At 48.0% G+C, this 26,965-nt stretch overlaps 3 protein-coding genes across 6 annotated transcripts; 2 read left to right on the plus strand and 1 right to left on the minus strand.

Annotated features, from left to right (window-relative positions):
• Positions 1–561: 561 nt before the first annotated feature.
• shtn3 (shootin 3) lies at positions 562–12,403 on the minus strand. Of its 2 annotated transcripts, none has more exons than XM_078101655.1 (16): positions 12,070–12,403; positions 9,851–9,911; positions 8,381–8,475; positions 8,039–8,195; positions 6,531–6,628; positions 4,745–4,826; positions 4,493–4,587; positions 4,026–4,172; positions 3,771–3,924; positions 2,831–2,999; positions 2,545–2,615; positions 2,284–2,402; positions 1,845–1,907; positions 1,450–1,570; positions 944–1,211; positions 562–865 (listed from the first exon to the last, which is right to left on the minus strand). In XM_078101655.1, the coding sequence occupies exons 1-16, from the start codon at positions 12,142–12,144 to the stop codon at positions 805–807; spliced, it is 1,836 nt and encodes a 611-aa protein (XP_077957781.1). In that variant the 5' UTR covers positions 12,145–12,403; the 3' UTR covers positions 562–804. The 2 variants fall into 2 exon arrangements, with proteins under 2 accessions (XP_077957781.1, XP_077957780.1); XM_078101654.1 differs by having other exon boundaries at positions 1,450–1,573.
• Positions 12,404–12,593: 190 nt separating this feature from the next.
• Positions 12,594–14,686, plus strand: gm2a (ganglioside GM2 activator). The gene is made up of 4 exons (XM_040173764.2): positions 12,594–12,859; positions 13,171–13,323; positions 13,491–13,673; positions 14,046–14,686. The coding sequence occupies exons 1-4, from the start codon at positions 12,764–12,766 to the stop codon at positions 14,199–14,201; spliced, it is 588 nt and encodes a 195-aa protein (XP_040029698.2). The 5' UTR covers positions 12,594–12,763; the 3' UTR covers positions 14,202–14,686.
• Positions 14,687–16,740: 2,054 nt separating this feature from the next.
• pcdh12 (protocadherin 12) lies at positions 16,741–25,240 on the plus strand. Of its 3 annotated transcripts, none has more exons than XM_040173762.2 (6): positions 16,741–16,905; positions 17,093–19,920; positions 21,701–21,786; positions 22,222–22,352; positions 23,620–23,784; positions 24,148–25,240. In XM_040173762.2, exons 2-6 carry the CDS (start codon positions 17,104–17,106, stop codon positions 24,396–24,398), a joined length of 3,450 nt encoding a protein of 1,149 aa, XP_040029696.2. In that variant the 5' UTR covers positions 16,741–16,905; positions 17,093–17,103; the 3' UTR covers positions 24,399–25,240. The 3 variants fall into 3 exon arrangements, with proteins under 3 accessions (XP_040029696.2, XP_040029694.2, XP_040029697.2); XM_040173760.2 differs by having other exon boundaries at positions 16,764–16,905; positions 17,071–19,920; XM_040173763.2 differs by having other exon boundaries at positions 16,764–16,905; positions 17,071–19,920; positions 21,704–21,786.
• Positions 25,241–26,965: the final 1,725 nt, after the last annotated feature.

Here is a 26,965-nt window from a genome sequence, read left to right on the forward strand (position 1 = left end):
GCTGTGGGAAGAGGAGGAGGAGAAAGAGGAAGAGGAGGAGCTGTGGGAAGAGGAGGAGGAGAAAGACGAAGAGGAGGAGCTGTGGGAAGAGGAGGAGGAGAAAGAGGAAGAGGAGGAGCTGTGGGAAGAGGAGGAGGAGAAAGACGAAGAGGAGGAGCTGTGGGAAGAGGAAGAGAAGGAGCTGTGGGAAGAGGAGGAGGAGAAAGAGGAAGAGGAGGAGCTGTGGGAGGAGGAGGAGCTGTGGGAAGAGGAGGAGGAGAAAGACGAAGAGGAGGAGCTGTGGGAGGAGGAGGAGCTGTGGGAAGAGGAGGAGGAGAAAGAGGAAGAGGAGCAGGAGGAAGACAAAGACGAGGAGGAGGTGCATTCGTTCAGACGTATTTTAGATGTAAGTGTTTTCACAATAATAAAGCTCAGTGCAAAGACAGAGCTGATAATCAGCTGATCGACCGATGCTCTAATAGATCGTCTCTGATCGATAACTTCAGGTTTCAGTCTGATTCACACCTTCGATACCAGTGGGTGTCAGATCAATCAGAGGAGAACATGCAAACTATGAAGACATTGATCTTTGATAGAACTTGTTGTTTGATAGTCTCCATGACGACGGAAGACAGGACAGGTGAGGGGGGGGGGCTTCGTGATAACGACCTTTGACCTCTGACTTCCACTCCTTCAGCGTGTCAGAGATGAGAGGATCACACAGCCATAGAACAGCTCTGGTTTGGACCGATGAGCGACCAGTCGGACCCGGATGACATCACTCCCCCGTCGGCCAATGGCTGATCACAAGATTCAGACGTCCCTCTAGCACTCTGCCCCTTCAGCGGGTTGGACCCAGTTTGTCTGTACGAGCGTCCCCGCCGCACTGTGGGGAGGGAGACACGCAGAGGTCAGGGGTCAGAGGTCAGAGGTCTGAGGGCGTAGGTGCTAGTTCAGTTCCCACCTGTTGGTGCAGCCATTGCTTAGAGACTCGTTCTCTGTCAGAGAGCTGCAGGACCTCCTCTCCTGCCAGGAACCAACTCTGGGCTCTCTGCCCGTCTCAGAGCTCCTCCTCCGGGCCACCACAGGTCCCGGCCCGGACCCACGTCGCTCCGGGCCGACCTGGGCCCCGGCACCGGAGGGGACGCTCAGGCCCCCCGCTACCGAGTCGCTGCTGGCGGGTCTCCCATTCAGGCTGTCGGAGGACGATACGTGGCTCATCTGACCATCATCTGGAAGACAAAACCAGAACCGGGTCAGTGATGGATGGATGCATGTTAGTCACTGATGGGTGTCACTGTGCACGGTAGCGTCCGGCCCTGCTGTGCTTTCAGCGGAAAGGAGTTGTGTGGAGGTAAAGTTCGTATATTACTTGATACTGTACTCATGTCATCTCAGCTGGACGTTGTATGAAAGATCGAAAACCTTTACCCGAAACATGACTCAGTGTCTTTAGTTTGGACCCGTTACCTCCGGCTTCTCCCGCCTTGTTGCGTCGGCGCCTCAGGATGACCTCCAGCTCGCTGTCCTTCTTCCCTGGTTGCGAGGTTCCGGCCTCCTGAGAACCTTGGCTGGGGCTCCTCTTCACTGTCTCCTGGAGAACACAAGGTACACTGCAGCAAACTCTAAATGGACCATAGTTCACAAATGAACATCACGCTGTATTGAAGAGGACTTAAAACTAGAGACCATGAACCCATGTTTACAATGTTTACTGGGGGAATAAATCAAGAGAAGTAGAGTCATTTTCTCATAGACTCCTATGGGAGTTGAGGAGTCGCCCCCTGGTGGTCACTACAGAGAATGCAGCTTTAACTCATGAAGCTTTGGGTTTCTGCTGCTGAATTGTCCTTTTTTTTTTTTACCAGCATGCCTTTCAGCTCCTCCATGGCGCTCTCCTGTGGTTTCTCCTCACAGACTGGAGGCGGCTGCAGATAAAAACACACGCGTGATACAACGTCAGTTACAGGATTTTAAAGTGATATGAGTTGATTGAATTTGGAAGGTCTGCAATATGTGTGTGTGTGTGTGTGTGTGGGGGGGGGAAGGGGGGCGGGGGCAGTGACCTTACATCATGCAAACATCCATAAACTGACAGGAGTGAGAGTGAAACAACTGAATCACAGTTAAAGAAACATGTGTGGACTCCTTATTTGAGGTAAACAACGTGTGACCAATTAGACGATCCCAGCTATATGCAACGAGATTTTAATAGACTAATCTATTGATTGTGATCCGCCGACAACTACGTTGATGATCAATAATGTGATTGAGCTAAGGTTAGTTCTGAAATAAGAAATAGACCTTGGGTGCCGCGGTCAGCTTCTTCTCCTGACTCTTGACGGGCCGCAGTACGACGCCATGTTTGATCCGCTCCATCATCTCGTTCACCGCCTTCGCCTTCACGTCGTCGCCTTCGCCCGCTGGAGAGAGACCAGTTTACTATTGATTACTCTACAAATGTCCACAAGAAACCACACCGGATTCATAGTCCTACTCCGATAAATAAGTACAGCCTGTGAGGACACTAACACACCGGTGATCACAGACCAGCAGGAGACTCACCTGCAGGCTGCTCGGCCTTCACCAAGGTCTTGGAGCCTTTGGAGGTCTTCCTCATGATGGCGATCAGAGAGCTGAGGGGGAGAACCATACCAATGAGCCATTATTAGATTAAGCATGAATATGTCTATTTAGAGACATTGTTGGACTTGTTGATGACACTGTGCATGATGGCCAATCAGGAGACAGAAAGCCAGAGGAGACACAGGAAGTGGTGTCATGACTAGAGTACACACTCTAACATACCACACTGATGACATCATTCATGTTTTTATCTATCTATCCTTACCTGAGGGGGTTGCATCTGGAGGGGGGAGGAGGTGGGGGAGGGGGTGGTGGAGGAGGAGGAGGTGGGGGGGGAGGAGGGGCAAGAGGTTGGGGGAGCCCAGGTTCAGGGGGAGGGAGGGCCGTGCTTGTCTCCATGGTGACCTCATTCTTGGTCTCCTGGAGATTGTGGACTGAGAAGACAATAGACACAATTTAGTTACACTTAGTAGTTTAGTAGTTAGTAGTTAGTAACACTACCAGCATGTACTACTGTAACAGTACTACCATGTACGACAGTACTACTGTAACGCTACTAGCATCTACTACAATGTTACTGTAATGCTACTACTATGTACTCCAGTACTACTGTAACACTACTAGTATGTACTCCAGTACTACTGTAACAGTACTACCATGTACGACAGTACTACTGTAACGCTACTACCATGTACGACAGTACTACTGTAACGCTACTAGCATCTACTACAATGTTACTGTAATGCTACTACTATGTACTCCAGTACTACTGTAACACTACTAGTATGTACTCCAGTACTACTGTAACAGTACTACCATGTACGACAGTACTACTGTAACGCTACTACCATGTACGACAGTACTACTGTAACGCTACTACTATGTACTCCAGTACTACTGTAACACTACTAGTATGTACTACAGTAGTACTGTAACACTACTTCGATGTACTACAGAACTACTTCAACACTACTTTCCTGCAGCAGGTCAGGGTTTGTATTAACACCACAGAAGAAGATGTCAGTGGAGACACACATCTATCTTCAATCCATCACTCGTTTTATTGATCCAATAACTTTGATTTCATGATACAATGAGAAACATATTTGGGGATTTTGTGGAATAATAAAATGCACCAAAAGAATCCAAAGAGCATCAATCAATGTGACTTATTGAGTCAATCATTCTCTGATCAGTGTGTTCACCTCGGCCCTCCAGCTCCTCGTTCTTCTTCTCTGCTTTCTCCAGTCGTCCATCCACCTCCTTCTTCTCTACCTCCAGCAGCTCCAGCTGCCTCTGCAGATTCTCCACCTGCTTCATCACAGAGTTCTGCTCCACCTGGGCCTCCAGAGCCTCCACCTACACACAGAGGGACACACACACGATAGTTAGACTACAGGACGTAACCCTGATGACAGACCTACATCATGTGTATGGCGTCATAGGTGAAGCTGCTTCACCTCCTGACGGTGCTGCAGTCGCTCCTCCTCAAGCGTCTTGGTGATGGTGGCAACGTCCTCCAGAGCTTTAAGGAGCTGAACACTGGGCTCAGAGCTCTGCAGCAGCAGCATGCTCTGCCTGTTGGCCTCCTTCTGCCTCACCAGCATCTGAAGTAGAGCATGAGGAGGAGGATGATGAAGAGGAGGAGGAGGACAGGGAAGAAGAGCAGGGAGAGGAAAAGACGGAGGAGGAAGAAGAAGAGGAGGGGGAAAAGGAAGAAGAGGAGATGAGTCTGTTCTTGTCCTGCAGTTCAGTGGATATGAGGTTTCCTCAATCAGGTTACTAACACACATGAGTTATTAATAACAGAAGAACAGCGGTCAGCGTTCATCCAACAGAAGGTATGAGTTACATCATCAGACTTCTCACAATGAACACATCTTCTTCATGTTTCTCTGCTTCATCCCCACTTGGAGCCTTCGTTCACCTGGTGAGCGTACGTCTCAGCTGTCACTCTCAGGCTCTGCTCCAGGTCCAGCTGGTCCTTCATCCCGTCGTACTCCTGGGCCGCCATGGTGGAGACTAACGAGGCAGGGAGAGGGTTAGCCTGTTAGCATGCTAACACAACGGACCAACCTCAAAAATCCACATTAACACGTTACAGGTTTCAACTGTTAACATGCTAAGAGAAGGTTAAGTGTGTGTTTTGAAGCATCAGTTGCTTGTTGTTGTCGGTCACCTCTGTTGAATCTCTTGATGGTTTTACGTTGCTGCTCAACAGTCTCACGGAGCTCCTTCATCTCGGCTTGATCTTTCTCAGACTGCAGGGAAACAAAGAAGTCAGTCAAAGGTCAAAGATGAATCTATAGTCAATACAAACACTTTCATCGCATAGGAGGAGAAGAAGAGCAAGTCCTTTTTCATCCAGGACAGATGCCTGTCAAGTCATCAACTCAAGATAAATATACAAATAAACCAACTCATCCAACCGAGGAACACATCAAAGATGAAGGACCAGCTCTCCCTCCTCCCCACGGTGCATAAAACGCCTCAGCAGCCCAAATGGGGCAGAAACCCGTCAGATCGCAGATCCTTTCATAGCGCTCAGCCGTCCCTTCAGAACCGGTACCGGCTCCACACTGCTGGCCCTCTGAGCCGGTTCCTGCGTGTTAGTCAAATGGACCAAAGGCAAACAAAACAAACATAAAAGCATCCCAGAGACCCTGGAGACAAGTTTTTAAGAGTTTTACAGAATATGCACAACTCCCCCAGCTCAGGATCAAGGTGCGCTCTTTGAGGTGATGATCGTCCTTCTGACTGGTGACAAAGACACCAACATGATCTGCATAAGCAGATACAATGAGAGGACGATGAAACCTCAAGGACCTGATAATCAAAAGCTCGGGAGTCACTGTCTTGAGGAGTGCAGGTCAGAGGGAAAGCAGAGAGTGGCGACCAGGCAGACGCTGGTCTGAGAGGATGAGATTCAGAGACCCAGCAGGCACCACACAACACGCACGCTTTGTTCCTTATGTTCACGTTAATGTCAGGAGACCACACTGCTCCTCGACGCCGGTTAAGGGCCAATAGAAATCTTTTCTTTTATATCTAACAGTACAAAATGTAATGTTCTTCCTGATGTCAGATGACAGAACGGCTTCTGCCTTTGCAAACGCGGCGCTGATACTCGACCTGTGATCTGACAAATAAATCTACCAGAACCAGAGAAGTTGTTTGGCTGAATCCTTCCAGATGTCCCCAACCGGGCGTCCAATTTAGATCACGTTCGCTTGCTTTGCGCGTTCTTTCAGACCCCGACACTGAGACACCACTGAGTCGACCTCTCAACCTGCACTGCAAGGAATCAAAAGCTAGGCTATGTAGCTGACCGCAGATGGGACAGCCCTGTCTTATCCCTCGCTGTACAGGGATCGGCCTCGTCTTCAACATTCATAGAGCTCCACTGTACAATAAATTCACCCAAACCACAGGACCAGCACCAAAACCACTGCAGAAAACAGATATGAGCGGTCCACCCTGTCGAAGGCCTTCTCCTGATCCAAAGACACAACACCAACGTTCACTTCTTCTGCACACATACAAAGTGTCTCTGATGAGGAAAGCAGTGAAAGCGCCGCCCGCTGACATATCATGTTCTCAGACTCTTCAACAAAACACTGTGCCGCGTCCTGTGCAAGTATATTCTGGAAGCTAAACTAAGCGGAGAGACCATCGATCCTTGGTGCCGACACGATGCCATCTGACTGACAATCCGACCGGCTCTCTCCTCCGGGCTGAGCTGAGGAAACTCCTCCGCTTGGCTCGGCTCTTTCTCTCCATTGGCTTCACCGCCGCCACGTCTGCAGTACCGCTCCACACAAAGCAGTAACACATTTCTTAAGACTCACCGGATCAGGAACCACAGTGACAGACCTGAAGATCAGGAACATTCAAATCAACCGCCACTCCCAGAACCACCCTAACCAGAAGAGAAGAAGAAGAAAGCTGCTTCTGCGCCTTCTCACCTGAGACGTCAGCCCTTCTATCCGTCTCTGCTGTTCATGTATCCTAGTAACAAAAGTCTTCTTCTCCTCCAATAAGGTGTTTACTGTTTCCCCCAGTTCTGAAAACAACAACAGAGGATCAGCACATGGTGAACGTTATTTATATACAGATTACAGCCCAATCAGCAGCAGTACAGAGTCTAGTTTTACATCACATCACATGGCATTTATCTGACGCTTTTATCCAAAGCGACTTACAATAAGAACATTTCAACCATAAGGACACAAACTCAGAAGAACAAGGAACAAGAAAGTGTGATTTCATCAAATAAGCCGATGTACAACTTGCTGTAGATAAGTAGCGTTACAGGTACAATTTAAGTGCTACAATTTGTTAGTCTTTAGTGGAGGTAGATATCCAGCATTTACGTGAGTATAATACTACGTACTGTACCTTCAACTTGTGTGAGTATAATACTACGTACTGTACCTTCAACTTGTGTGAGTATAATACTACGTACTGTACCTTCAACTTGTGTGAGTATAATACTACGTACTGTACCTTCAACTTGTGTGAGTATAATACTACGTACTGTACCTTTAACCTGTGTGAGTATAATACTACGTACTGTGCCTTTAACCTGTGTGAGTATAATACTACGTACTGTACCTTCAACTTGTGTGAGTATAATACTACGTACTGTGCCTTTAACCTGTGTGAGTATAATACTACGTACTGTACCTTTAACCTGTGTGAGTATAATACTACGTACTGTACCTTCAACTTGTGTGAGTATAATACTACGTACTGTACCTTCAACTTGTGTGAGTATAATACTACGTACTGTACCTTCAACTTGTGTGAGTATAATACTACGTACTGTACCTTCAACTTGTGTGAGTATAATACTACGTACTGTACCTTCAACTTGTGTGAGTATAATACTACGTACTGTACCTTCAACTTGTGTGAGTATAATACTACGTACTGTGCCTTTAACCTGTGTGAGTATAATACTACGTACTGTACCTTCAACTTGTGTGAGTATAATACTACGTACTGTACCTTCAACTTGTGTGAGTATAATACTACGTACTGTACCTTCAACTTGTGTGAGTATAATACTACTTACTGTACCTTCAACTTGTGTGAGTATAATACTACGTACTGTACCTTTAACCTGTGTGAGTATAATACTACGTACTGTGCCTTTAACCTGTGTGAGTATAATACTACGTACTGTACCTTCAACTTGTGTGAGTATAATACTACGTACTGTGCCTTTAACCTGTGTGAGTATAATACTACGTACTGTACCTTTAACCTGTGTGAGTATAATACTACGTACTGTACCTTCAACTTGTGTGAGTATAATACTACGTACTGTACCTTCAACTTGTGTGAGTATAATACTACGTACTGTACCTTCAACTTGTGTGAGTATAATACTACGTACTGTACCTTCAACTTGTGTGAGTATAATACTACGTACTGTACCTTCAACTTGTGTGAGTATAATACTACGTACCTCTAACTTGTAGTTGGTACTGTGTGAAGGTGTCAGGACTCCCGTCTGCAGCGTCTGCGTCCATGGCGATGCAGTCAGAGATACTCGGAAGCATCTCGTCCAAACCCGGACGAGGCGACAGGCTCATGTACTTTAACTTCCTGTTCTCAGAGTTCAGCTGGAGGTTAAAGGTCACAGACGTCAATGAAGACACACACAAAACTGAAAATAATGTTTCATCCTGGTGCTGAAATAACTGCATTTTGATGTGAATATATGTATATATATATATATATATATATATATATATATATATATATATATATATATATATATATATATATATGTGTTTGCATGTCTGACCTCCGTGGCCACGGCCTCTGCATTCTCCCGGCACGACTTTTCAATCTCCAGCTGAGTCTGCAGAACGCACACCTCCTCAATCACCATCTGAGACACTGAGGACAGGACATGTTTGAGCTGGTTGGAGTAGAATGTACAAGCCCCCCCCCCCACACACACACACACACACACACCCGCCACATTTTTTGTCTGTTCTATAGAATAATTTATGAGGAGCTTTCACAGTTCATGGGAATGAAGTTAGCTTAGTTTGAGCCGGTTGATAAACGCTGATGGACGTAGTTGGACACAAACCAAATCAAGGCTACTGGACATATTTCATTAGTCAAGTTTTAAAACGTCCTCCTCTGGGGACTGTGGCAAAGCCGGAGGAGGGGCCGGGCCTAGACGGGGGATCCGGTTGGGGAGGCGATAGCGGGGGGGTGTTACCCAGTACAGGGGCTGCCACCGGCATCGGGAACACCTGCAGCCCATCAACCCATTGAAGAGGTGACTGATACGGAAGGTGGCTGAACAGACGGGAGGAAGGACACCGTGAGCCTGGGAGACGAGCGGCTAGCATGACCCCCCTTTCACGCCTCTGCTGTTCCCCTGGACGAGTCATTGAGGACCGGAGACCCCGACCGGGAGGAATCTGCTGTTGTTTTCCCCCAAGTTATCAATTAAAAGGATCTTTCTGTTGTTATCTGTCGAGTGTGTATGTTCCTGAAATCTCGCGGTTAGCCACAGGACCATGAGCAACCACACCGAATTGAATAAAAGCAAATCCATAGAAAGATATTTGCTAAATTAACTAAAGTGTCGTGTTGATGTGACACATAAATGAATCCCAACCTCCAGCAAAGTGGCCTCAACAACATCCACCCTTCTGCATCTGATCTGCTATCAATACATTGCCTCAGGATTCAAGGTCGTCATGGAGACAGGAACCCCCTTTGGGTGAAACCCTCCCACTCGGGGGTGTATCGCTGTCTGACTGTAGACGGGATGACGCTTCACGTTCCGCTGACGTTTCTCCTCCCTCCCTGCTGTCACTACTACGAGCAGGTAATGGGACCCCCCATGTCTCATGGCAGCGTCACTCACTGGTTTTGCAACTTTGAAAACTTTGAAAAGTTTGGTAAATGGCCATGTTTGTTTTTTTGCAACTAGTCAAAATGCAGTGACCATATCTGGACTGAGGAGGATGTAACCTGTCAATCAAGGCGTAGCCCCTCCCTAAAGCATCCCCGGCTTCATTCTGTTTGACTACATGGACCATAAAGGACTAAATGAACATCATGCTGTGTTGAAGAAGACTCACAACTAGAGATTAAGATAAAATAGAAATAATAAAAAGATAAATCAAGAGAGAAGTTGAGTCATTTTCTCATAGACTTCTATGGGACAAGAGAAGTCGCCCCCTGCTGGTCACTACAGAGAATGCAAAACATCTGCCTTGGCAGGAGGAGGATGATGACGATGACTAACCTCTCTTGATGTGTTTGAGTTGTCTCTCAGCTTCATCTCTCTCCTCCGTCAGTCTGGAGCACTGAGGACAAAACACAGACCCTGGATCAGTTAGTCCACGCCCAGCTAGTTGTTTCAGAGGACAAGGCTCGACGAAGCTGGAGGTCACAGATGTTCCAGTGGACATGTTTTAGATTAGATTAGATTCAACTTTATTATCATTGCACAGGGTACAAGTACTGAGGCAACGAGATGCAGTTTAACATCCAACCAGAAGTGCAAAATAGCAAAAAGTGTATATATGTAGCATATGTAAAGTGTAATAAGTGAATAAATAGATATGAACAGTAAGAAATGGATATACAATAACAGTGCGAATGTTCAGTGGCTGAGGAGGGTGTGTGGCAGTCGAGCCAGGGTGGAGGGGGGAGTACAGTCACTGAGGGGGGTGGGGGGCAGAGTTCAGAGTTCAGGGGGGGCAGAGTTCAGTAGAGTGACGGCCGCAGGGATGAAGCTGTTCCTGAACCTGCTGGTCCGGTAACGGAGCACCCTGTAGCGCCTCCCAGAGGGCAGGAGGGCAAACAGCGAGAGGCTGGGTGAGAGCAGGAGGGCAAACAGCGAGAGGCTGGGTGAGAGCAGGAGGGCAAACAGCGAGAGGCTGGGTGAGAGCAGGAGGGCAAACAGCGAGAGGCTGGGTGAGAGCAGGAGGGCAAACAGCGAGAGGCTGGGTGAGAGCAGGAGGGCAAACAGCGAGAGGCTGGGTGAGAGCAGGAGGGCAAACAGCGAGAGGCTGGGTGAGAGCAGGAGGGCAAACAGCGAGAGGCTGGGTGAGAGCAGGAGGGCAAACAGCGAGAGGCTGGGTGAGAGCGGTCCTTTTCGATGGAGGAGACAAAGCTGGTGATGGGGGTTATTAACGGTCTCTTTCTGTGTCTCTCTCTCCTCCGGCACGAAGCACTTGGCCCAATTTCTGCCTCCACTCTACCTGCAGTCTCCCGTTCTGTCCGCTCACGTCTGCCTCAGGAGCTCAGTGAGGCAGAGGGCAAGGCATCACTCCTGCCAGGGTGAGCGGTTTGATTCCCTCACCGTCCACTTGGAATAACAACATGTATAAAAAATCACTTGAATCTGAATATGCAGCTAGCTAGCCTAGCCGCAGAGCAGCTGGCAAGGCATTGTGGGAGTTGCAGTTGCTGCTCTTTCATCAGGAGACTCGGTTAAAATGCAAGGAATAATATTTCATTAAATTCAGAGTGTCGGTGGCATTATCGAGGGTTGAGGGTTCAATCCCCAAAGTCTCAGTGGCTCCAACGATTCTAACACAGGAGCTAAGCTACGTTGCTGGTTCCATTCTCCCGTTGTAGCACAAGGGAGCACAAACAAGGTCTAATGTTCCATTTAATGCTTGGATGAGGCAAGGCACTAGAAATAGAGCAAGGCGTTAATCAGGCTAACAGCCCTTCAAGGGTGGGGGTTAGATTATTTTCAGTTTAGTGGCTAAAACACATGATGCTTGAAATTACTACATTTACTTCATTAAAGTAAGGCTGCTGGTTCCATTCCCTCTTTGCAGGAAGAAAAGCAAGAACAATTGAGGGAGGCAGCAAAAGGTTAGGGGTTCAAATCCCGAACAAAGCTGTCCATTTCTATTTATGTAAGTCAATGCCCAAAGCAAGGCATTAACACACTTCTAGGATTGTAGGTTCAATTCCCAGGAACTACAGACATACACCTCAGGGTGAGGTTGTCACAGCATAAATTGACCAGGCGGGTTGCTAGTTCAATTCCTTATTTAGAGGAGGATATTGAGCTCTATGTGAATGAAGGGAATGAAGCAAGGCACTAAAGGTTTCGAGGTTATTCATAGCGGGCAAAAGGGAGGAGCCAGCGGGTTGTGAGCTCCATTCCTCTGGTAATTTAGCAAGGCATTAGAGGAAGTCACAGCTGATTTATTTGGGCTAATAAAGAGACATTTGAGCTGAGCTCGTTTCTCTGGAACAGAACGATCTTAATGCGTAATAAAAAGACGATATAACAATGAAATATATAATGATGTGAAATGACGCTTCGATGGGGAGCGGCTCTTTTAGGGAGGGGTCCGCCTCTCAAGGACCCACAATAAGAAGCCGGCCGGCGGATCGATCCGGATCAAACGTCCCGTCGGAGCCGGATCGATCCGGACTGCTTTAATAAAGCGCGTTCACGTGCAGAATACACGAGGTTCGGAGCTTTTATCGGGTTACCTCCGTGTGCATGTGCGCGTGCCGCTCCTCTTCCTCGCATCCCTCCATCTGCGCGGAGGACGAGCACGGGAGCATCACAAGAGGTCAAATAGTCCCTCCTTTGTCCCGGACACGAGGTGAGGCTACGCGGAGGAGAGGCCTTCTCCTCCTTCTCCTCCTTCTTCTTCTCCTCCTTCTCCTTCTTCTTCTCCTCCTTCTCCTCCTTCTTCTTCTCCTCCTTCTACCTCTCTATCTTCCTCTCGCACATGTGAAGGAGCTCGCTGATGATGCTGCTGCTGCTCCTGGCGGACAGGATCCTCCTCTTCTCCCCCCTCCTCCTCCTCCTCCCACTGACAGCATCATCTGGCTCCCCTGAGCTCCTCCTCCTCTGCCTCAATTATACGTGTTTTCTTTATTTACGTCAATTAATTAAAGTATGTTTTTATTACGACGTAAAACAACACGTAGAAGGAAATGTGATCAGTTGTGACAAACATATCGATAGATGACGTCAGCGGTTGAAGTTCTGTCCACTCTTTGTGGGAGCAGGTCACGTGGCTCTGGGGTCACGTGGCCGACGGGTTCCCTCGTAAACACGGAAGTAAAGAACACAACCGACCGCCTCTGTTCCTTCTACAGTCCGCTTCCGTCCCCGGACAGTCCGCTCTGTCCCCGGACAGTCCTCTCTGTCCGTCCGTCTGTCTGTCTGTCCACGATGGACACAGTTTTGTTTTTAACTGTCGGTCTGGTGTTTTTTATAACTCCGGTAAGGAGCAACACTTCCGGTCTGAAGAAGGTCTCAAAGGTTCAGGTGAGTCCAGCGTGACAGTACTTTTACATTACTGTAGTACTGTGTAGCACTACTAGGAGTATACTTAGTAGTATTACTCCGGTACTGTTACATGACTACTTTTACATACCACTACACTAGTACATGGCCACTGCAGTACAAGTGTAATGTAGTACTACAGTAGTACTGCAGTCCCAGCTTTACTGCTCTAATACTAAGTCGTCCTTTCTGTAAATCGACCAACACATGCGGCTCAGACGTGTTTAACCAGGATTCTCTCACGAGGTACAGAAGTGAAGTAAAACTTGCATTGATGTGTACTTTGGGGACAGCTCTTGGGCTTCGACTGGAAGAACTGTGGAGCTCCAGATGCTCCAGCTGTCCTGAAGACTCTGAATGTGTCTCCTGATCCCGTCTCCATCCCCGGAGACCTGCAGGCCTCAGCCTCTGGATCCACATCTGTGGAGCTCACTGCTCCACTGGCTGTGAGTATAGTAGTACTGGTACTCTACTGGCTTTGGGTGTAGTACGAGTACTCTATTGGCTGTGAGTACATACAGCAGTGTCTGAGTCTGAGGACATGTGACCTCACTCACAGAAATCCGTAATAAGCACGTCATGTATTCCGAGTGTTTATTACTTTACCCCCCAGGTGAACGTGACCCTGGAGAAGGAGGTGGCCGGTTTCTGGGTCCGGGTCCCCTGTGTGGAGGAGCTGGGCAGCTGTCACTATAAAGACGCCTGTGACCTTCTGAACCAGCTGGTCCCTCCGGGTCAGGACTGTCCTGAGCCGCTGCACACCTACGGCCTGCCCTGCCGCTGCCCCTTCAAGGCTGTGAGTGCAGATCCCAGACCAGTGTGTTAGTGGTGGTGTCAGTGAGGCTGAAGACGTGAGGAATGGATCTCACGCCAGATGTTATTTTATGGAAAATAAAGTGAATGTGATGATTTTCTAGTTCCTCCTGATGGTCATCTTGTTCTCCTTGATGCTCTTCTAGTTCCTCCTGATGGTCTTCTTGTTCTCCTTGATGCTCTTCTAGTTCCTCCTGATGGTCTTCTTGTTCTCCTTGATGCTCTTCTAGTTCCTCCTGATGGTCTTCTTGTTCTCCTTGATGCTCTTCTAGTTCCTCCTGATGGTCTTCTTGTTCCTCCTGGTGATCCTCTAGCTCTTCCTGGTGTCTTTAACCCCAATGATCTGTGTGTTCAGGGTTCGTACTCTCTGCCTCAGTCAGACTTCTACCTGCCTGTCATGGAGGTTCCCTCCTGGCTGACCAACGGGAACTACCGGGTCCAGGGCGTCCTCGGCATGCAGGACAAAGAGCTGGGCTGCCTCCGAGTGTCTCTGTCCCTCCGCTCCAACTGATTCGGGGTCAGCTGATCAACCAGAAGCTTAAGGAAGGGAGAGCAGAAGATGCCCTGAAGCTGGTGACACAGAGTCTGTACGTTTGTGGCCTTTATCGGGAGAAAAAAGGAAGCAGCTGTTGGGTGAATATGTGAAATCAGCTTTTACGGTTTGTGTGTTTAAGCCTTTGATGTGTGAGACTTCACATTATATTTCGTCAGTGTTCGTGTCAGAAATGAAGAACCATTATCGTTAAATGAGATGGTTAAAATAAATTCAAAGCTTTTTATTTTTTTAAATACATTTATTTGGGTTTTTGTTTTTGATTGAGTTTAAAAGTTATTTTCAGATTTTTGCTTCATTGATTGTTTTACCTAATTTCTATTTTGAACGTTTTTTCATCCAACGAGCTCTGCTGCATTTCTATTGTTTGATTTCTTTAAAAAATAATCATTTTTTAAAATTGTATTATTTGAATATGATTTAATAAAACACGTTACATAAAATGTGTATTTATTTATGTTATTCCACAATTCCAACATGTAAGTACATCTACTCAAGTACTGTACCAGAGGTATTGGAGTCTGTCGCAGCCAATCACAGGGCTACACAGAGACACAACCACCGCGCCGCCCTCCACCCACGAGTAATCAATCACACTGATCAGAAGACACCAGCTCGTCCCTGCTGTTCAAATGCACTGAGTACTTCTAAAAGTACTACTGCTGCTGCTACACCTGTACTACAGGTACTACAACTGCTACCACAGGTACTGCTACTAATACACTTCTACTGCTACTACAGAGATTACAGGTATTACTGGTACTACTGCTGCAGGTACTACTATGACTATGAATACTACTACTATTGTTATCAGAGGTACTACAGATACTACTACTAATACTGTTGTTACAGGTGCTGCTAAAGTTAAAAGTACTATGTATATAATGAGAATATGAAACCATGAAGACTCACATATTTATTAAACCTGCACTGTGTGATTATTTATTTACACTAATCAAGAGTTATTTTATTTTATCTTCAGATCGATACAGAAGTTTCTGATTCTCGTTTAAACGTCTGCAGACCTCATGTGGTCTCGCACAGGAAGTGAACCACAGAAGAAGAATCGCCGCACGTGGACCCCAGAGGCCGGGTGCAGGAGCTAGCTCCTGTTAGCTTTATGCTACATCACAATATTGATATGAGGTCAAAGTTCAATGGTTTTAAGAGTTCTTTCATCATGAGAAACTCAGAGATGAAGAGGCGATGTAGAGGAGGAGCAGTGTTTCTGCAGATTTCTCCGTCTCCTCTCACATTTTTCCTCACTTCTTCACTTCCGCTCTTGTTTCCCTCCCGCCTCTCCTCCCCCCTTGTTTCCTCCCTCCTCTACACAACATCCCGTCTGTGACCTTCACCGTCGGCTGTTTCCTGCAACAGGAAGCTCGTTTACAGATGCAGGAGAGGAGGCGAGGGAGGAGGAGGCGGGACAAAGAGGAGGAGACGATTGTTAAGGAGGAGAGAAAGGATGCTCAGGTGATGAAGAGGAGGTCAGAAGTCACCAGCTCGTTCTCTGATTTGCTCTCCATTGGTGAGGTCATCATTAACACGGTGATGTAATTCATTATAGAGTTCATGTTTGCGTGTGCAAAATATGACAAAAATGTATGTTTTTCAACTATTGATGAATGTATTAAAACCCAGATAAAGTTCCTGTGTCTGCAGAAACTCCCTGTTGGAATGTGATCACACACACACACACACACACACACACACACACACACACACACACACACACACACACACACACACACACACACACACACACACAAACTGGGGGAGGAGGTCTGTGTACAGACGACTTTAAATATCCATAATTGTGTTTCTCATCTCGTTTCTCATTTTGGTCGTCGTGGCGCAGGGGGAGGGGGGGGGGGAGGGGGGGAGGGAGGATGCGCTGGGAACCGCAAGGTTGGTGGTTTGATCCTCAGCTGCCCCATGTCAAAATGTCCCTGAGCAAGACACCGATCCCCTAAGTCGCTTTGGATAAAAGCGTCAGCTAAATGACCTGCAATGATCTATAACAACTCAACTTTAACTATCATCATTTTAATATGAACTTAAGATGAATCTTAAACCTCAAACTGATCTATAAATGTGGAAAAACAGAATGGTTTACATCGCTTCATTTAATAAACATAAATGTCAAAGTCCTTCTGAATTACTAATGTTTTTTGAATTGAACACTACGGTACTGTAACTTATCAAATATACGTCACAATAGGAAACATATACAGAATCACTGTGTTATTATTCCTGTTATTATTAGTTGTCCATCACATTCCATGTTTCAGTCTCACTCCTCTCCACAGTTACTTCTGAAGAAGAAGAAGTGCTGGAATGTGTTTTTTTTCACTTTTTGTCAAATAAAAAATCAGGTGTTTCTTTTCATCGTGTCAGGAAACTGTGGATCTGATAATTCCATGTTTCTATTTTAACAAACTGGTCTGCAGGTTGAGACGAGTTGTGAAAGTGTCACGGTGTCGTGTTTCTTTAAAAGGTGGAGGAGCGTGAAACTTTGGACCCTCCTCCTGCTCATGTGGCCGCTCACATCCTCACTTCTCTCAGTGTGAGCGGAGGAGGATGAAGGAAAAGGCTGCGAGGGACAATGGATTAATTTACTGCTTCCTGTGATTGTCTCCTTTGGACCATTTATATGTTCTAGGTATGAAAACAATCATTTCCCTTCATTACTTTTGTTTTCTGAGAAGAAACTGTAGATCATTTTAAAGAGAAAATTGATAATTTGTTTGTTAATGTTAAAATATATTTCTAGAATATCAAATGAAAACTCTTTTAAAAACTTTTCTTTCCTTCCTGTCTTTTGAAGAGATTATTTGTATTATTATCAGTGCACATCATCATGCTGCTGGTCCTGCTTCTGGCGCTGAGCCTCTGCTATGGCGTTCGCTCCACCAACCAGTCCTCCGTCACTATCCGGTACCAGGTTTGGGAGGAACAGCCGGCGGGAACCCGGGTCGGCCGTCTGCTCGACGACCTCCGTCAGAGGGAGGAGGGCGGCCACCTTGAGGACTTCCAGGTGGTGGAGCACAGGAATGTCCTCCCGTTCTCCGTGGGCACACGGGACGGGCTGGTCTCCACCCAGGGCCGCCTGGACCGGGAGGAGCTGTGCCGCGGCTCGGATCTGTGTGAGCTGGCCTTCAGCGTCCTCTACCGAAGGAGTGGCTTTATGAGCTTCCTGTGGGTCCGCGTTGAGGTGATGGACCTCAATGACAACAGTCCCGGCTTCCCAGCCCCGCTGCAGGAGGTGGAGATCTCGGAGTCCGCCGGCCTCAGGATGCGGATCCCTCTCGACCGGGCGGTGGACCCCGACGCCGGGCCGAACGGCCTCCAGACCTACTCGCTGTCCGTCAACCAGCACTTTGCTCTGGATGTGACGGCGTCGCTGGGCGGCGCCAGGCAGGCGGAGCTGGTGGTGATCAGAGAACTGGACCGGGAGGTTCAGGCGATGTACGACCTCACCCTTGTGGCGTGGGATAAAGGGAACCCCCCCAGGTCTGGGAGCACATTAGTCCGTGTTAACATACAGGACTCTAACGATAACAGCCCTACGTTTGAGGACAGTACCCCCACCGTGGAGCTTTCCGAGGATACGACTGGCGGCACCACCATAATCCACCTCAGGGCCTCCGACCCGGACCAGGGCGCCAATGGGGAGGTGGAGTACACACTCAGCAAGCACACACCTCCAGAGGTTCAGAAACTCTTTCACGTGGATCCGCAAACCGGAGCTGTGAGCCTCAGAGCGTCTCTGGACCACGAGGCCCAGGCATCCCATGAGGTCATAGTGCAGGCACGGGACCACGGGCCCAACGCCATCGCCGCACACTCTAAGCTGCACGTCAAGGTCCGAGACGTCAATGACAACGCGCCCAGAATACACATGACCTGGACCCCACCCAACTCCCCCGTGGCCACCGTGCTGGAGGGGGCCCCGGAGGACACCTTCCTGGCTTTGGTAATGGTTTCGGATGCAGACTCGGGGGATAACGGCAAAGTGAGAGCGCACCTCCAGCAGGAATCCGGCCCGTTTCGCTTAAAATGGATCCACGGGAACAACTACATGATAGTCACCAACGGCAGTCTGGATCGAGAGGTGGTGATGCAGTACAACATCTCGCTGCTGGCCCAGGACTACGGAGACCCCCCGCTGAGCTGCGTTAAGCACCTGCTGGTTCGCGTCCTGGACGAGAACGACAACCCCCCGGTTTTCACCACCTCACTGTACAAGGCCTCCTTCGAGGAGAACAACGCGGTGGGCTACCGCGCCCTAATAGTGGAGGCAAACGACATGGACCTAGAGTTCAGCGGGAGGGTGTCCTACTTCATACGGAGCCCCAACGAGGTGGAAGCTGACACTCGGTCTTTCTCTGTCCACCCGACTAGCGGCGTCATAACCGTCCTGCGCCCTCTCGACTACGAGGAGTCCCACCGCTACTCCTTTGTGGTGGAGGCCGTGGACCAGGGTCACCCGCCTCTCACCGGCACGGCCTCTGTGCAAATCGATGTACAGGATGTCAACGACAACCGCCCCGTCATGAAGGAGCCTAAACCCAGGAAGGGCGGGGCCTCCCTGAGCATACCTGTCAACACGGACAAGGCGGAGATTGTGATGGAGGAGGGATCTGCCGCTTTGCCAATCGATTGCCCGGTCCGAGAAGGACTTGATGGCTTCCTTGCGTACACCTTAAAAGCTGAGGATCCGGACTCTGGGCTGAATGGACAACTCAAATACATCATTGTCGAAGGTAACACCAATGAACTGTTCTGGTTGGAGGAGGCGACGGGCCGGCTGTTCGTTAACACCGCCAATGCCACCGAGCTCGTCGGGAAAACCTTCAGATTCAACATTGCCGTGTCCGACATGGGAAGTCCCAGCATGACCACCGTGGCTGCGCTGGAGGTGACCTTCGTCAACTTCAGGGACCACCTGAAAAACTCTTCGCCCGGTAACCGCGGCCGGCTCAGCCTTGCCGTGATGCTGGCCGTGAGCCTAGGGGCAACTTGCCTGCTTCTGCTGTTAGCTGTCGCTCTAGTAACGACCTTCTGCCGCCCAGAGAAGCGTGATGGCCGGGCGTATAACTGCCGGCGGGCCGAGTCCGCCTACGACCGGCACCCGCGGCGCCCACAGAAGATCATTAGGAAGTCCGACATCCAGCTGATTCCCGTCATCAGGGGGCGAAAGGATGCGTCTCCCAAAGACGACAGGGAAACCTGGCCGCTGTCTCCGCCCCCCAGGACGTCGGACAACGAGCAAACCGAGAGGCAGTACGCGTCAACGGCATCCGTCGTGAGCGCCAGCTTCCTTTCCCAGGGATACCCAGAAGGGGGCGCCACCCAGCACACCAGGATGCTCCGGAAGCCTGGAACCATTGAGCTTGAACCCCCAACGCAGCAGACTCTTTGCCAAGCCAGGAACCCTTCGTCATCGTCTTCGGCCTCCCATTCAAGCATCTTTAGGCGCCGGGCAGAGGCCGGAGGGGAGGAGGCTGAGCCGGCGAAGTCGGGGTCCCAGGCGACCCTCCGGAGACCGAGGACCTCAGAAGGGCGGGGGGAGCCTGACGTAGAGCACCGGCAGATACTGAGAGACCTGGTGCGGCTTTCCATGGCCGCCTTTGGAGACACCATCGAGCTGTCCTCGGCTTCACCCGAAGTGCAGGTAAGTCCTCATTAATATACAGAAAGTACAGGTCTAAACTTTCATATGTAAGTTAATTCAAACATCGTCTCATAAATTCATTGATTCCAGGTCCTGAAATTAAACTTAAGAATCCATGATTTAACAAACCCTGTATGTGGCTTGTTTGCTTTTAGGGTATAGGGTGTCTTTTTAGGCTAAAAGGGCCTAAAAAAGGTCGGATCACCGTTTAGTTAAACATTTGCCTTCTGATAATGTGGCAGCTCAGAAAAGCTTCCATTACTCCCAGCAGCCTCTCTGCCCCCCCACCCATGATGAGTTGTTCCGACAGCCCGGGGGCAGACGGCAGTGCGTTTATTCAGGTGCTTGTGTGCCACAGACAATAATCCCCTCTCACAGTCTTTCGGATATCACATATCACATTCATATTGAAACCAGGAGGAGGGGGCTTTGCTCAGGATGGGGGGTCCTAAGTGAGCTGTGATGTGTTTGTAGTGTAAAGCAACACCACGCTACTCTGTCACCTGGCCCTGAAGAACACCTTTAGTGGGAAAGAAATCAGCTCAGCAGAGAAGGCCTTAGATTTATATTACATAAAAATACATCTATTATTCTTTGTTTAGTCGAGCAGTGGCCACATTTAGACGGTGAGGGGCTTCATTCAGGAGGGTTAGCGTGTAAACAGCAAGTAGAAAATCTAGATGGGTTACTATTATTATGTTTGATTTAAAAATCTTTAAAGAAAAATGTATTTAACTAAAAACTCTTATTTGAAATAAGTATATAATAATAATAATAATAATAATAAATGTAATGTACAAAATTCTCAAAGTTCTCCACATGGTCTCATGAGCATTTTACCAACGTAGCACGACATGCTTTTCTCTTTTTGAATAAACAGATACACATACAGATGCTTTATGCTACTTTAAGAGGATAATAACCCCTCAGAACTCATCGTAACTAATAATGTATTAAATTAAAACGCCTCGAAGCGTCATCGAGGTTAAAGGTAGCCGCCGACGCCCATCAGGCGGAGACCAAAGAACAGAGGACAAAGAACTGGACCCGGTCTGACGTCCTCATGCGAATTGCAGAAAGGAAGTAGCCGCTTAAAAAATGTTTTACCCAGCATCCTCCTTTCCTCAACCCTCCCGATTGGCCCAGCCGGCTTCAGGCGCTGCTCTGGGGGGGCAGAGCCCTGTTGGAAGCCCTGAGGGTGGGGGTTGGGCGGGTACGAATTTCCCCCTCAAAACACACACATGCAGACGCCGTGGTCCTCCACAGAAGAATAGCTCTGACGTAGAAGCTGTTTCCTGTAGCAGCAGAATCCACCGCTAAACAAAGGATTAGTGCACGCACAAGGTTGCCGTGTGTGTGTGTGTGTGTGTGTGTTTCCTCCCTGGAGTGTCGTGTGTATCCGCTGTAAACCAGAGCTGTCAGCAAAGAGCAGTGACAAAGGGACTAAAAGCAGTGAAATCGCTTTGTGCTGCTCTGAGATATGTGCCTATTAATCCCCATCCCAGTTAAAACAGTACAGAACCCATTGGCCCACCAGTTAAACCAATACAGGACTCAGTGGCCCACTAGTAAAACCAGTACCCACCGCTCCACCAGTTAAACCAGTGCGGAACTCATTGGTCTTATAGGTACACCAGTACAGACCCATCTGTCCTACCAGTTAAACCAGTACAGATCTCATTGGTCCACCAGGTCCACCAGTACAAAACTTACTGCTCCATCAATTAAACCAGCAGACGGACGATGTCGTCCCTCTGACTCCTCCTCTTCCTCCCTGCAGCAGATCTCCCAGCTGCTCTCTCTCCTCCATGAGGGTCAGCTTCAGCCGAGGCCCAACTTCAGAGGCAACAAGTTCTCTCATCGCAGGTCAGTCTCCTCCTCTTCCTCCTGCTCCATCTACTCCTCCGTCTCCCATTCCTCCTCAATGTCCTCCTCCGTCTCCTCCCATTCCTCCTTCGTCTCCTCCCATTCCTCCCCCCATTTCCTCCTCCATCACCTGCTATTAACATCCACAGTCCAGGTGACATTAAAGCCAAAATAGAGTCGTTCCATCACGTAAGTATTTGGATTTAAATGCTGAAGTTAAAATCGGGTTGTGTGTACGTTATCTGATTGACACTTGTGTGAGTGAGTGTGTGTCTGTGGATTTGTCACCTGAGACTTTTATCTTCCTCCACTAAACCTCTTCTCTTTAGATTAACAGCGCTGTTTGTTTGAGTCTCTGTGAGAAAATAAACGTTTCATTGACTCACACACTGTGTGTGTGTGTGTGTGTGTGTGTGTGTGTGTGTGTGTGTTCAGGTACGGAGGTCAGGACTGCTCTGATTGGCTGAGCACTAAAGACAGCGGCCACGGGGAAAGCGAAGCCGGCGATGTGGACTGGGAACCAGAGAGAGACTCACCCATCGACCCCCAGCTGCTCCACAGCTCCGGTACACACACACACTGTCTGACCTTTGACCCTTGGCCCGGGTTTCCTGGCCCGGCAGGACGTTGAACATGTTTGTCCTGCTCTGAAATAATTGATAACGCCTCCTGTGATTGGCTGATCCTCGTCCCATGACCTGTCCAACCTCGACGGTTGGTGCGTAACATCAGTCAGTGAGGCGATGGACAACAGGACAGATAAGACAACATAAAGTACAATTTACAATCCAACTCTACGGTATGAAATAAAATATGAGAAGGAATTTAAATAAAGGTTAAAAATAGAGTCAAAAATAAAGTGCACAAGCTACAGACAACCACCGGCTATTAGCACGCTGATGTGTTAGCATCTCACTGCTAGCAGCTTGTTAGCGAGGTATTAGCATAGCAGATAGTTTTACTGTTATTAGCATGTCATGGTTAAATAGGGACTAAGTTAATGTGTGCGTGCGGTAGTGTGTGTTTGTGTGTGTAGCCGTAAAAGTGTGTAGATGTGTGTGTTTGTGTGTGTTAAAGGTCGAGTGTACTACATCGTGTTATAAAGAGTGTGTGTGTGACGCCTGACTCACCGCAACCCTGCAGGCTGCTGCATCAGTGTAACACACACCACGGCAGTGTGTATGTGTGTGTGCGTCGAAGCTTTGATGAAGGAAACACATTCCTCTCCGCCACATCTTCATCATCTTCATCTTCCTCACGACGAATCACACCAAAGTCAAAGCGCCTCTTTGTCCAGGTGTGAGGATGATGTCACACCTGTAGGCTGTGTGTGTGTGTGTGTGTGTGTGTGTGTGTGTGTGTCAGGTCTGCTTTTGTTACCTTGTTCTCAGTGATGTGTCATGTGACTCAAAAACAGTTTTACAACCACATGTAATGCGGAAATATGAGATATTCTGTCAGAATGACTTAATTTAGTTTATTGATCTCCATGAAAACACCTCACTGTTGTTCCTTCATCATCATCATCAGCATCACCATCATCATGATGATGATGATGCTGGAGCGCCTGTAGAGACTCAACCGATTCAAACTGAGAAGCTCTTTCATTGTCTTTGGACATGCAGAACGAGCTCTGACGAGACGTCTTGTTGTGTGGGCAGTAGAAGACACAAACAGGAAGTACAGAGCACAAACAGGAAGTACAAGCTACAAGCAGGAAATACTAATGACAAACAGGAAGTAGAGGACATACGCAGGAGGGAGGAGGTGTGAAGGAATCTCCCTCTGCAGTTTGAAAGCTTCTGGGTTCTGCCGTCTCTCCTCTCGCTGCAGATGACGTCTTCGCGGAGGTCGGCGACACGCCCTGGATGGCCCGCCTCTCTCTGCCGTTCAACGCCGATTACCACGACAACGTCTTCGTCCCGGACGGGCTTTCGTCCCCTGAGCGCGAGCGCCCTCCCCGGGACGCCCTGGATTCCTCGTCCTTCTCCACCTTCGGTAAAACACCAGGAGTCATTTAAAGGAAGAAGTATGATCGATGAGATAAGATCATAGATTCCTTCTACAGGATTAAAAGTTGTCTACATCTCTTGGATGTCAAGAATGTCCTGTACATTGTTTCCGTAAAAAAACGTCCTCCTCATTTCTTGTCCGTTTACCCACAAAAGTCAAACCACACGTGCCAATTTCTGCTTATTGCAAGAATTCAAGATCCACTCGGGTCTTTGAGGAAGTTGAGACACCTGAACTACAGAGTTGTGTTTATAAGACTAAAGGACGTGAGTTGTGTTTAAACAACAAAACAACGGCTCTGTTGGCGGTAGTGTGTCTGGTTTTGAGTGACACCTGTTCCTCCTCCAGGTAAAGCTGCAGAGAAGGACGGCCCACTGGGCGGGGCCTTGCTCTCTGAGGTCAGCACTCTGTTTGAGATGCTGATGACGCAGAAGGCCGACGCCCACCCCGGCCCCCGACACGACGTGCTGTACCGCCTCTCCGCCGCCTACCGCCGGTCTCTGGCTCCCGACGCCACGGCCGCCGCAAGGAACTCTGGGAACTGTGGGACCACCGAGAAGAGGTCGGGCCCGGCCGCTCCCTTGGGACTCCATCAATGAGCTCTGGAGGAGGACGGGATGTGACACTGACATGTGGTTTGTAAATAATGATTCATGCAGATTTGCAAAGAGTGACCTCACTGATGTGCCATCAAAGAGAACGTCTCATGGCTCTGACATGTGACTACGAGGTCCGTTCATCCAACAGAACAAACTGATTCTTCATAAAAGATACTAATGATTACTTCAATATCATCCATGTTCACGCAAAGAAGAAGCCCAAAGAGCCCAAAGAGCATAGCAACCCTCAGACAACCAGAACAGACCCTCACCCAGAGGAGCGCTTGTTCCTGGTGACAAACGTTGACTTGCTCTTCTGCAGTTTCTGATTTCGATCGACCTCGACGAGGATCCGGTGAGTTCAGGGTCTCTGGGTGCTTTAGGGTCCGGATGCTGAAGGCTGGTGGACCATGACCCTGGTCCCCTTAGTGAAAAACATGCGCATAAACAACTTGCTGATTATTGATCATTCTAACAGATCATTCTTAGATCAGTCAAAGTGTGCGGGGTGTAAATGTGTCTTTAATCTGAGGAGCAGGACGGCATGTCCCCACATCTATATAACGCTATTAGAATCGTGTAAATGGTGCTGCACTTGTTACATATCATGAGTCATGGACACGGGAGCCGAGTGGAAGCAGGACAAAGAGGAAGTAAACAGGAAGTGAAGGACATAATGTGTATTATGGGACTGAGGAGGCTTTGACTTTTTGTTTGTCTGAATTTTCCTTTGAGGTGAAGCAAAAACAACAACTGAATTTTAACCAGAAAGCTTTTGTAAAACCTTTTGAGGGAAAGTGTATTTTCTATTTGTCTCCAATAAAATGTCTTTGATGTTTAAACAGAATCTGTCTTATTTATTATTTAAACCTAAAAATCTCCATGTTCTTAGTTTATGATCCAGAACATTTGGACTTTGACTTCTTTCTTTTCTGCGCTATTAAAAACTCCATGTTTATGTTATTAGAAATCATTAAGGGAGACGAACGGGTTGGTTAACCGACCAATAATACATCACGATTAAAATATTGCTTCTGCAAGGAATTGTGGGACAACATCATCTCGTTCCCTAACGTAAAGGACGGTGGAGTGGTTCCTATGCTAAAGGAGCTAAGTAAGGAAGCATTGAAGCTCCTTTCCTCAGCATCAGAGAAACAGCCTTCATCACTTCCACCACTTCAGAGTCATTTCCCTCAGTGAGGAACCTGCCTGACTGAAGAGGAACATTCCAGTCCAGTGAGGCCTTTAAAGAGGGTCAAAGGTGCCATGTGATGAGGAAGTAGTCCTGAAGCAATTTACGACACATGCTAGCGTAGTAATGCAACATGCTAATGCGTAGCAGTAAGAGAAACGAGTCCTGCTTTTAACATGTTGACTTATGAAGCATAAGATCTTCAACGAGTCTCCTCGATGAGAAGACATCCAGTGGATGTCACAATATTCATCATATTCATACCTGGTCAAGAAGCCTCATCAGCGTCTCTTCTTCCAGAGGAGACTGAAGGTTCATCTGCTCCCCCTACCTTCTCACCACCGTGTCATTCATATGCACAAGCCTGCTGCTTGACGTATTTACTGCTCCGTGTTTGTTTCACACTGTACATTTATTCATCTAAACTGCATTTCGTTGTGTCGGTACCTGAACTCTGTGCAATGACAATAACGTTGAATCTAATCTAATGATCCAGCTCCTCCTCGGTGACGTGTTCTCTCTCCTTTACGTTACATGTCATTTAGCTGACTGTTATAGCTCAGAGGTCACTTCCCCCTCCGGCCGGTTAGGGGACATATTCATTCATAACAGAACAAGCACTTATTTCCCCCACAGAGGAAAGAGATCAGACTGGAAGCTGCACGCAGCCGTTACATCCACCACCTGTGAGTTAGACAATGAGAAGAAAACCCAGAAAACCCATCAAAACCATCAAAACCACAGCAGTAGTTTAAATAACACAAACTTAGTAGTGTGTGTGTGTGTGTGTGTGTATATGTGTGTGTGTGTGTGTGTGTATGAGGTCAAATCCCGCGAGGAGAAAAGAAAAGAACGTCCAGTGGGATCATAGAGAGAAACAATAAATGAGGGCAGAAGAACCGGTGTTTCATAGTTTCGTCATCATGTTTCATGGACACGATGAAGCTCAGAACCGTCTGTTCTTAATTCATATTCGTTTCTACGTCCAGTTTCCTCACAGGACAGTTATGAGTAATATCGTGTCCCTGTGAGGAGTTCCTCACAGGGACACTGAGGAGTGAGGAGTTCCTCACAGGGACACTGAGGAGTGAGGAGTTCCTCACAGGGACACTGAGGAGTGAGGAGTTCCTCACAGGGACACTGGGGGGCAGCAGAAGCCTGCAGATGATCAGGAAACACCAATTTATCACCAATAATAATGTGACACGGAAACACTGATTCATAATCAATAATCACAGGGAACTTTTCACATCCTCATGAATAAAACCTCACATTGTGTCTTATTTGTGCGTTTTGTGTTTTTCTCCCATGAACTTTGTAAAAATGACGTTTGATGTGTGTACTGTTGTCATCGTGTGTTGGACTTTCCAAAACG

The sequence above is a fragment of the Gasterosteus aculeatus genome, chromosome 4 (genome assembly GCF_964276395.1).
Source record: "Gasterosteus aculeatus chromosome 4, fGasAcu3.hap1.1, whole genome shotgun sequence".
Lineage (NCBI taxonomy): Eukaryota > Metazoa > Chordata > Actinopteri > Perciformes > Gasterosteidae > Gasterosteus > Gasterosteus aculeatus.